The 12197-nt window shown below is 42.9% G+C and overlaps 1 protein-coding gene across 4 annotated transcripts in view; it reads right to left on the minus strand.

Moving 5' to 3' along the window:
* The window catches only part of KIAA0319L (KIAA0319 like), a 907721-nt gene that overhangs the window by 38089 nt on the left and 857435 nt on the right, over window positions 1-12197 (minus strand). Inside the window, exon 22 of one of the 4 annotated variants that reach the window (XM_078681144.1) lies at window positions 5363-5390. The exons of 2 other annotated variants lie outside the window; for them this stretch is intronic. In XM_078681144.1, the coding sequence (XP_078537270.1) occupies window positions 5363-5390 (28 nt within the window). Of the gene's footprint in view, window positions 1-5358; window positions 5391-12197 lie in introns of all 4 variants that reach the window. One more of the 4 variants, XM_078681145.1, reaches the window with a different exon arrangement.

Consider the following 12197-nt stretch of genomic DNA (forward strand, 5'->3'; position numbering starts at 1 on the left):
GTCGAGGGATTTTAGGATCCACCAAGCCACCACTGAGAGTGACCCTGCTGGGCTGTTTTCCCTCCGAGGTAGGTCTGGGTTGCTTATTTCTATAACCCGACCTTTACATTTCTTCATTGTCGAAATGCACGGTTTAATACGGTGATCAGATTTCCCTGCAGAATTCTTGGTTGGATTGGTCGGTTTCAGACCCAATGTCTCAGGTACTTTTTACCGATATCTCACTGGGATTACTTGCAATTCTGAATGCAGAGCGCATCATCATCATTTGCACGTTTCCTTATTTTTCAGTCATATTTTTGTTGTCCATTGAAACATTGTTGTTTAGATTGGCGTGTTCCACCAGTTTATTTTTGAGGTTTGGATTTTGATTGTATTTTTTTTTCGCATCACATTGGACTATATCCTTGGGCACTCAAACCTTTAACTTCGTCACTTAGCACTGGTTACTCATTTTGTGTCCACTTAGAGATTAATAAAACATTTTCATCAATGACCTTCAAACATTTCAGACAAAGAGCTCTATATGCTTTGACCAGTTGAATGATAGGAATTGTAGTGTAGTCACAAAGCAATGGGGTAACCCAAAATTAACCAGAAGTACCTGGGTAACTTATGATACAGACAAACAATGGTCCGATTGGAAAAGCCAACAAGAGGCTTAGGAGAACTGATTACAACAAAACATCTCCTACCACTACGTGGAAAAGAAGAAACACAGTTTCATCGATTAAATCCACAGTTACAATGTTAGGGCAGCAGACAAGATTTCAAAACCAGAAGATTAAGACACATACACTTAATGGCATTTCTGAAAGTTTAGTTACATATAAGTCAGACTCAAACAACATTCTTATTTACACATTAAATTGAAAACTCTTAGATCCACAAATGGATAAAGATGAGTGCTCAGAGAAGGTGCTCGTATGGATAAGGAGTAGATAAAGGAAAAGAAAAAAGGAGGGGGGTTCTTAAGACCTTTTCACAAATCATATTTTTGTACGTGGAAGCCTGTCCAGTATACAATTTCTAATAACCTATATCGCATCTTATCTTATCTTATCTTATTCGGGATTTGTTAAGCGCACGGACACCCAGAGGTTTCATGGCGCATCTAGAAGTGGTTCAGTTGTTAAGTTACTATTGCCACTCTGCACAGATATCCAAACGATCCAGGCTTAATGAAAGAGCATGGACGTTTCAACCTGACACCTAGAGAGGGAAAGGGGCCACGGAATGCCTCAAATGCGGGTCTTCATCACGACTAGTAAGGTGAAGGAGCGACCAGGATGCCAAAGTCATCCAACGGAGAAAATAGACCTGGATAATTCCATGAATAAGAAGGGCCCAAAGGTTCCACTCTGATGGGTGAACAATCTCCACTTTAATATGTGGTAGTACCAGTGACCATAGTGAAGAGAACACAAGCCTTCACATTCAGCTTAGTCGTGTGGTTCAGCCTCATTTCCACTCAACTGGCTATGGCTAGGAAAAGATCCACAACTGGGGTTTGGGCACACAAAATGGAGTTATTCACACAGGCACTGCAGCTGCTACAGCTAATGCATCCTCTCTCAAAGTCGGGAATTGTAGTGTGACATGAAATTTTTGGGAACCTCTTTCACAGCTAGGGTTTTCACTTGGATCACAGGACACAGGATCTACATGATTGACAGCATGTTAGCAGTAATTCTGTAAAGCTAAAGTAGAGCAGACAGAATTCTTCTTGCAATGTGTCATGAGCCCAATCTTTCTTCTTTATGCATGGACGCCTTTTTATGTTTGAACCTATGATGTGACTTCACATGCGTAGTTACCTGCAATCAGTGATTTTCCTTAATGAACAAAATACTTACCTTTGGTAACAATATATCTGTAAGAGACATATATTAGTTATATGTTCCTTACCTTAGAATTCCCACTGGCATCAGACTAGATCCGGAGAATTGTTTTCTCAGCAGTACTCCTGTGTGTCGGTAGGTGGCATTCCGGCACCGATCTGGATCCAGGCCTGGATTCCCAGGGGCCCTGAGGTGCCGAGGCTGGAGCCACCGGCATTGAAGGCCTGGAGCACCCAGCTGAGTCCACGCGGCTCGAAGGCACGCCGGTGGAGTCGGGCGATACATAGATGGAATGGAGGGCTTCGGAAAATGCACGAAGCGGGGCAGGGGACGCTCTGGCACCCGGAAAGGGACAGACGCGCAGAGCAATCCCAGCAGGCTCCGAGGGCAGAGCTTGAGAACGACAACCCACCGTGTACTGTGTCGCCTCGGCCAACAGACGGGGAGAAGGCAAAGAGTGACGATGCTTCTTCACCTTCTTCTTGTGCCTCGACTTACCCAATGATGAAGACTTCGATGACTAATGGTGGTGGTGGCTCCGCGACCAGTCCCGCGATCTTCCCCTCGACCGGGACCTCGAACGGCACGAAGCCGACTGCCGGGGCTCCAAAAGCTTTTGGGACTGTTCCCACAATGACTTAGGATTCAGGGCCCGGCAGTCGGAGCACGACTTGAGGTCGTGGTCGCACCAAAGGCACATGAGGTGCGGATCGGTGACTGACAGCTTGTGACAAGAGTCACAAGGCTTGAAACCGGGTCAACCACTTGACATCCCTCATGCACCAGGAGTGGTAAAGACTTCAGAAAAGATGTCGACAAAAGTCGAAAAAATTTAGTAAAAAAATGACTGAGGGTATGGCTCTCATTAGATCTGCGTTGGCTGGCGCGGAAAAAGAAAGAACTGATGTCAGCCCGCAGGGGCGTCGTCTAAGTAGATAGCGCAATGTCATTGCGACGATCACGACGCCGACGACAAACGCAGAGTCGACCGACGCCACCTACCGACGTGTAGAGGTACTGCTGAGAAAAAAATTAATTCAGATCCAGTCTGACGCATGGGGGTAATTTTAAGGTAATGAATCTATAACTAATAGTCTCTTTCAGATTTGTAGTTACCCCTGACGATGGTGATCCCCACCCAAAATGCATTTGGTGTTTTGAGCAACTATGTTGGACATTTTCCTGTTTCAAAAGACGTTACATCTTTGTCACCGGCAGATGTGAATTTATCATTTGCTAATTATACTTTATTCTAGAAGCAACTTATTAGCTTTCAGTTCCACATTACAAAAATTGTATTACTGTTTTGGACGTTTGCTTTAGATATATTTTGTACATGGAGGGCGTTGCTGTGCGTGCTGGTTCTAGGGCATCCCTGTGTCTAGTTTCTCTTCTCAGTTTATTCATGGGCCAGGGCAGAGCCCTTCTTCAGCACTAGCACGCAAGGTTTGTTAAAATAGGACTACAATTGTTTACTTTTCCTAAAATATTGTTTATTTAAGTGCATTGTAACCAATACTTCCAGTTCCTATTTCCCCTCCTCACCATGTCCCCTAGACCCAGAGCGAGACTCTGACCGACCACGACCTAACGCCTCAAAGCACCCCTTCTCCACAGCCTGAGTCTGTTGCTTCCCTCAATGCCAACATGGTCCTACATGGACTTACCCGTGAGGTGAACCATACAGGTCCCCCAGTCACTGCCTGCAGCCTTTTTCTGCAGGGGCAGAGAACTGCGAGAGTCAAAACAGTGCAACCCAGTCAGACAAAGCCCCACTGCACACAAGTGCCCCAGCCAGAGTTAGAGTGGACCAGCGGTGTCCCTGTGTACCCAAGATCCTCAAGACTGGAGCCCCCTGTGGGTTCAACCGGACTGGTCCCCCACCAGTCCCCGCTTGCAGTCTCTTTTCAACAGGCCTGTCTCCCATTGACTTTAAGGGGGCACCCAACACTAAAAATCACCTCTGCACCTGGACACCCCAGAGCCGACCGAGGTGACCTGTTGGTGCTACCTTGGACCTTGCCCCATATATACCTTAAGTCTAGAAGAACGGTCCTGTAAGTCGCTGACAAGTGACTGTATGCAATATATGTTTTTCTCCAGAGGATAACAGTACCGCTTTAAAGATACAAATAGAGTGCATTTTCCATTTCTTGAAAAATCACTATCTTAAAAAGTACTTATTTGATTATGATGATCTTGGTGTCTAAAATTATATAAAACTGTCTTTTTTTATAAATTGGTGTTGGATTTCTTTATTGAGTGTGTGTCACACTTACTGACTGCGTGCGCGATAAATGCTTAAACACTATCTTCTGACAAGCCTAAACTGCGTGCCCACCATACCACAAAAAGAGCATTTCATGTTTTCATGTTTGCCTTTGTTAACCAGTAAGGGTTGCCCGGGCTCTCTACACAGTGTACCTCATTTTGGTGCACCATATAAAGATCAAGCTTCCTCAACGTGCACCTGAAAAGTTCTCACACTATAAAGTTAAAAGGTTCAGTGGTCATCATATAACTATTGCATAATAGTGTCAGCAAATATTTGTGATATTGTCTGGATTATCCAGCAGCCAAAAAACCTTGTCATGTAGTCAATGGCAAAGCAGGTTTCGACTTTCCAGTATTATATACTGCTCAGTTCCATTGTGCGAGTCCTTAGTGGTGTCTTTCCAAGATATTTAAGAATACTCCCAGTTGCTGCATACTATTTGCGGTAGCTCAAATGTGTAGCTCTTCATCCATTCTTATTTTTAACAGTGAATGCTAGTTATTTCAGTTTGAAAGTTGATACTGTGACCACAAGATCATACTTGGTTCACTTGATGAACACTTAAATATGATCTGGTAACAGTACCAAATCGTGTCAATATTTTTGATAGAATATTGGCTCTAGGTTGGGCAATGAGAGTATCCATCATATATGTGAGGTAGGATACAAGTTTTGCTGTTAAGTTTTTCCAGACTTGTATTCATCAGATGGTGAGCAAAAGAAGATACAAAACAATGCGACATACCCTTTATTTTCTCTTTAGCAGTGTGCTTTCCGACAGTCGTACCTTGTTTAACATTTTCACTTGGTAACTCATGTATGACAGGGTCTTAAGCTGCTACCTACGTTTGAGGCATGTGGTTTGTTAGGATGGAAGTAATTGAATGAATAATTTGGGACCACCAAGTGACACTATCACATGCATTCGCCCAATCCCAGTGGATCACTGCCCAGAGGAAGGAGAAAACCTGGCAAGTTATATGCCCAATTGGTCCTAAGATTCACATAATCTACTGAGTTAAATGCAAGAGACACATCCATCAACGTGAATGCTCTGTTAGTATATGCACTATCCAGTTAAACACACTATATGGTCAAATTCATTGTCTGGGAAGGTGATTCACTCTTATAAACCTTTCATTCTATTCATTTACATGCTCTATTAAATTATATACTGTATCAGACCAATATGCGTAGCTCCCATCAGGATTATCATTCTTCCAACTGTTTTGACTACGCTACCTACTTCTCTTTATCACTGCTCCTCAAACTGCCTGAAACAAAACAATGGAGACACATTAGGAAAATTTGTAATATTAAAAAGGCCATTTGCTCAAATAATTGTCTGTATCAAACAAAGTAGGACCACAGTCTATAAGTACATACTGCATGGACGGAGACAGCAGCATCTGTTAATCCCTCTCCTTTAAACTAAGAATACAAATATCTTCTTATCCAGCACGGATATCTTTAATAGATTCACAGGCGTGAACATTTTCCCGGAGACTGGGAAACATCAGTTGGCAATGCTATTAGAGCAGTGTATAATACAGCATTCAATTAAGTTGAAACAGCCATAGATATATGTAGCTTGTGCACATCATTTTAAGATCCAAAATATGGCTAATCACATGGAGACACAGTTAGCTCTGCTCCCCTCAACGTCTCCAACTGCCAGATTTTTCACACCTCAATTATGTAAGTGAAAGAACCTCTGAACAAGGATGAGGGAGGATCGCATGGGAATATATGAAAGATACTAAAGCTAGAAAACAGTAGTTACAGGTAAAGTAACTTTTTCTTCTCAGCATTGAATGTTTCATAGATTCACATGCTTGAATAAAAATTAACAAAGATGTAATAGTATTAAAGTGGAAGGTAGGAACAAGACTTAGTTTACGAAAATAGGTTTCAAAGCACTGCCTGTGTATCTAAAGGCTCTGCTCTGAGCCGCTTCTTAAGGCCTGCATGCTTATCAAAGCAATGTGTTATCTTCTAAGGCACTGTCCTGCAGATACCCTACAGAGGAATCCCGGGCAAAGAACTGCTGACCTATCCGGCCTTGGGTGAGGTGAGCGCTGATGCTGCCAATTAATTGTCTAGCTGTGAGGGTAAAGCTTCCCACAGGATACAATCCAATGCGAAATACACTTTGTTACACTGACTTAAAAACTTGGTGTGAATGTGTAGGAAGCTGGCTTTTTATGTATTGTACCAATACGAGGTACACTATGTAGAAAGTTCAGACGACCCTTATTGGCTTACAAGGCTTAAATTAATCATCCCAAATGTTCTCTTTTGTGGTAGTTTGGGTGAGCAGTTTAGGCTTTTCAGAGGGTCGAGTTAAGCATGTGTTGCACACACAGAGTCAATAAATGAGACAAACACTCAAGAAGAAACTCAAGACCAATTTAGAAAACAAAACAGGTATTTGTATATGTTTTTAACACCTTTAAGTTTGTAATTGGGTTAGTAATTTACGAGATATCAATTTTTACAGGTAAGTAAAAATTTTACACAAATGCATTTTTTACACTGTAATGCTTTCCTATAGAGAAAGAAACATATACTGCATACAGGTGCTTGCAATCGTATTTCAGGAGGTCATTTTTAGGACTTAAAATCCTAGGAGGCCAAGGTCCCAAGAACCACAGCAGTTTGAGTTTACCTGCCCCGAAAGTTTGGGTGCAGAGGTGCTGGACGGGTTGGTAGCCTTGTGTTCTACACCTTTGGCTAAGAGGGGGCCTCCTAGAAACAAGCTGCAGACGGGGACAAGTCTGGGAGTTTCCAATAGGGTGCTCAGCACGTGAGGGTCTTGGGAGTGTGGACCCAGGCCAGGGAGCTTGGGTGCAGAAGGTTTTTTTGTCAGCTGGTCCTGTGAGTCAAAGGCACTCCTGAATCTCGGTCAGATCTGCAAAGTGGGTAAAAACAGGAAAGCTTGGCCACTCTTGGTCCCTCATCGCCTGGTTGGTCTTTTCAGGGTTGGAGTCCGGATTAGACTTCAAACACACTTTGGTTGCTGCAAGAGGTCTGGTATCCTGGGTATTGGTGTAGGGCATGTCCTGGGGGCTCTGGGTGTATTCACACTTGATGGGGAGACGGATCTGACCTCCTGGAGCATGATGACCTCCTCCTGGGCGGTTGCTGCATTGGCGGACCTGGTGAATAGCAGAGCTGTGAACCAGACGTTGCAGTCGGTGCCAACAGGCTGCTGGGAAGTGGCTTCTTCACTTCAAGGGTGATGCTGACAGCTTGGTGAAGTGCTTTATGCCCTCAGAGGCTTTTGCAGGACGCACGGCTGCAGGACGAGTTGGGCTGTCACGATTGTTGAAAAAGAAGCAGCAGGTCTGGCACAAAAGTCCACCGGTAGTCCACAGTTCTTGCTTCTTCAACTCTTCTTTGTCCTTCTTTTGTAAGGTGAATCTGAGTTCCTGGTGTAAGGGGGGAACCTAAATACTGCCTTAAGGGGGTTGAAGGCTAGTAGTCAATTTGCTACTTATCCTTGGGGTCACTATGCATCCTATATGACCACTTCCTTCTGGGGAGTGGGCATAACCCCGTCCCAGAGTTCCTAATTCCACAAAAATCAAGGAGGTGGAATCCTTCTTTCATGAGGCACATCAGGCAGCCCACCTTAGGGGTGTGCCAGGCCTGGCAGTGCACCTCGTCAACTGGCATAGCTAATTTCTCACCCGTCCTGTTGCCAAATGGGCCTTGGAGTAGGGCGGTGGTGGCATCTCCCAGGTCTGTGGGATGCTGGGGTCGCATATCAAAGGCAGCAGAGGGTTTAAAGACTCTGGCCTAAGTACGCTAATTTACTACCCATTTTGCTGGAGAGTGTATGGACACCTTCTTCCTGAGCAGGATTTGTTCCTGTCTTGAGATTGTGGACTTTCACTTCCAAAGGGTTCAGAAATGCCTCTGAGGTGGCAGGCTGGTGGATACCAGTCAGCCAGCACACTAGAGGACTGGAAGGTTTTCAGGGAGCACCTCTACGGTGCCCTCTGGGTGCATGTCAGAATAACTCAATCACTGGCATTAGTGTGGGTTTACTAAGATGAGATGTTTGATATCAAACACAATTGTTTTACAGTGAAGCCATTATGTCGCTGTGGAACTAGCAATGACTAGTTCCCAGTAAATATACTTAAGATGGCTTTCCTCTTTACTTGCAATGTCTAGTAATAGAACTAGACATCGCAGGGGCATATCTTTAGCGACACACTATGGCATACATGTTTGTCCCTTATTCTAAGAATGTTCAGGCACAGATGGTGTGAAATTTGAATACATCTCTAAACCTTGACAATTGGAAGATGTTAGAGGTGAAATGAGATCTTAACATTCCGCTCCCAAGATGTGGAAGGTAAAACATATGTGTCTATGGGTCTTACGTCTCACGCTGATAACACACAATTGGTGCTTGCGGTACATAATGATGGAGGGGGAGTAGCAGCCGATTTCCAGGAAGACATGTTGGCCATCAGCACATGGATGGCCAATAACTGCCTAAAACTTAACTCTGAGAAAACGGAGGTAATGATTTTTTGGCAAACTGTCTCCATGCTGGTTCCCTTCTTGGTGGCCGTCCTCAGTAGGATCCCCTCCGCTTCCGGTATCTAAGGTCAGAAACGTAGGTGTCATATTTGACGACAAGCTATCCTTCGCACCTCATGTCAATGCTGGGGTCTCATCCTCATTCTATAAACTTAGAATGATAAAGAAGCTCTTATCTTTTTTACCACTCAATGCAACCCTAGTGAGCACCTTAGTCATGTCAACCATCGACTACTGTAATGGTCTCTTCATAAATGCACAGAGTAAACTACAGCTGGTCCAGAATTCAGGGGACAGAATCTTATGAGGAAACCCCAAATACAAATCCATCTCTCATATACTTCGACATTATCACTGGCTCCAGATAAAAAAACGCATCAAGTTCAAGGCCCTTTGCATTGCATACAAAGCCTTGCGTAACTCCGGACCTTTGTTCCTGAAGGAGGCCCTGGATGCCTACATCCCTAATAGGGCATTACAGTCATCCACAGCTAATCTGCTAAGGGTCCCCCGCACAAAGACAGCCTCGTGGGACGACACGCGATTTACTGTCGCCGCGGCCAAGCTATGGAATTCCCTTCCTATCCACATCAAAGCTAGCCCGACCTTTCTTGCCTTCAGAAAAATGACAAAAACATGGCTATTCAGCCAATAGTCTATAGTCTCTGTTTCCTGCTAGCTGTACTCAGCGCCGAGACACCCACGGGTATTTGCGCGCTTTACAAATTGTATAAAATAAAAAATAAAAATAAATTCACAAGTACATTATTTTCCTGCTGTGAGTTGCTGGAAGGAGTCCACCTGGCAACCACCTGGTAACTATTGTGAAGACACTAAACAGGAGATGTGTAATAATTTGAATGTGTCAACACATGATAACGGTCTTTAATATCTGTTCTTTTTTACTCTGGCACCATCACTCTTTCTTTAATCCTTTTTTTAATCAACCACTACAGATTCATAGCATCAGTGAGGTGGATATGTGTGCCCGTGCCCTGATGAATTTGCCAAACATTCTTTGGGCAATTAAACATTTCGGCCGTTCAAGTTAAAATGGTCTAAAACATTCAGTTTCTTTTAACTGAGTGAGAACACTATAAAATAAAGAATGTGTGGGATAGTTGTTCACAACTCATTTTAAGCAGTTGATTTATTCACCTCTATTCACATTACAGGGCTTAGATGTTTGATAGATGACACCATCATTTACATGTTATTGTTATTTCTTCACCACTTCACATGAATCTAAGAGTTTGGTCACACATATTTATTTTCTGTCAAGAAAGGTGCTGATGATGACATAACGAGCAAACTAGTGAGTACCAACCAGTAGCGCCATGGATGGTGTTTACGTGAGGCACTTTGACTTCTCTCACATTTTTTCTTCTTTGGGTGTGAGAATAGCTGTGGATGGTCGATCATTTTTAAATAAGGAACACTTATAGGAACACTTATATTGTAAGTTAGCAGAGCCATGCCTAGGAGTAGAATATGATACCCGTTTAACAAACTTTTCAAAGACTACAATGTGTTCTTTATAACCAGATTGTTTTTGTAAGAAATGTCTCCTCACGTGTAACATAATGCACCCTGCCTTAGGGCTCTTAAGGCCTGCTGTAAGGGTATATGGGTACTGCACACAAGCATTGTGCAATGTTGTTTTTTCATAAGGGCTGGCACCCTTTCACACATTCTACAGTGGCAGTCTGCAAGTAGTTTTTGTATAGGTCCCTTAGGGTGGCATACAACATGCTGCAGCCCTTAGGGACTCAAAAGCATGTCAAGACTAAGTTTGCTCTTGAACTGCTCCTTGGCTGCATGTAGATGCTATACCATATCCCCAAAGGAACCACAGTAGCCTTCCTAAAGTATCAGTTCAAATATTAAAATACCTTCCTATACAAACACACCCACTGTCCCGAAGACATCAGTCAAGAATGAACCTACCAAAAGGACCTGCAAAGGGATTTACTTGATTGTCTCTCAGCTAAGTACGGCCAGTCACTTTCCCGATTCAAAGAATCGATTCCTCAAGGTTGATGACTTCCATTTCATCCTTGATGTTACCATCTACATTCAGATTTGTTTCCCACTTCTTCAATGACTTACTCCATTTTTTCCTCAGATGTCTAGAGCGCTGGTCCTCCAGCTTCCGGTATGACTTTAATTCTTCCTCCTGTCAATCACGAAAGATGGACAATCGCCTTTATCTTATTCAGGGATTTCACCTAAAATGACCTACCCTGCAATTGTAAGATGAAGTAAAAAAGAATGCACCCATCTATAGGAAATTTTGTGAGTTCTGAGAAATACCAACTGGGTGAAACATCCTGCTCTGCTATAGTGACTGCTCACAAATCTTTAAAGAAGAGAAGGAATCGCAGCGTTCCTCGAATTATAGTTCTATGTCAGGGAAATATCCACTTTAAATACAAAAAAAGAATGAATTGTTCTGCCTACATGCTGGATCCCGAGCACTTTTATTATAGAAAATATATTTCTTATTCACTTTTCATTAGAAAAAGTGAAATCTTCTCATTTGATATAATTTAATTGTGCAACCTAATAAAAAAATACATTGACCAACTCTATTCATTTTCGTTTAAAAAACAAAAAGTCCAACCCCATTAAAGTATACAAAAGTCACTATGGGAAGAAGGTGACAAAAAATAAAAATAAACTTTCAAAAATATTTTTTAAGGAAATGAAAGGAACAAATGGGACAATGCAGCCATGTAGGCCGCAGACATGTAAGGTGGAAAAACTGAAACTGCAGTTTTAAGGACTCCAAGTCCTTCGGTATCCCATCTCGCTCCCTCACTTGTAATTTCTCCAGTTCTTTTTTCTGGCTCCTGCCAACAAGATCCTGGAGCACTGAGCCCGGTCTTTTTTGACCCACAAATGTCAAATACTTTAGCGGCGTGCTCTAGATGAAGACATGAAAAACAGAGAGTGTGCTTGTCTTCAGTATACATCTTTCTAATCCCACAAGCAGAGCATTTTTTTTAAACAGGACTGATTTGAGGTCTTCTTAGCCACTGTGCAAAAATACCCAAAAAACTGTCAGAAACCAGAAGATGGGTAAAACATGAGTGCACAGCACAGCCTTTCCTAAAAAAGCTCAGTAAGTAAAGAATTTGAATAACCTGTTGAATTATGAAGCGGAGTTCTTCAGGAGTCCCTCAAACAGACATGCGGTAGACAATGTGGCAGCTGGAACCTCTATGGGACTGGGTCTCACTGTGTCATCAACCAGACTGGCCAGAGTTCAAGTCATAAAATAAGGCGGCCAGAGTACATATAGTCAAATAGCTATTTCAATGTTACCACATGCTTTATTGTACACTGCTACAAAATAGTGTCTACCGAGCGAATCTATGAAAGCTACAATACTGTTTAAGAAATGGTTTAAGTCCTGGTTCAGTATTGTAGGAATTTTCATTTGACGTCATAAGCATTAGGATAATCCCACCCTGTATGCATGAATTCCAGAACAGTTTAAATCCATATCGGTTCATATAGCA

This window comes from Lissotriton helveticus, chromosome 3_1 (assembly GCF_964261635.1).
Source record: "Lissotriton helveticus chromosome 3_1, aLisHel1.1, whole genome shotgun sequence".
Taxonomy (NCBI): domain Eukaryota; kingdom Metazoa; phylum Chordata; class Amphibia; order Caudata; family Salamandridae; genus Lissotriton; species Lissotriton helveticus.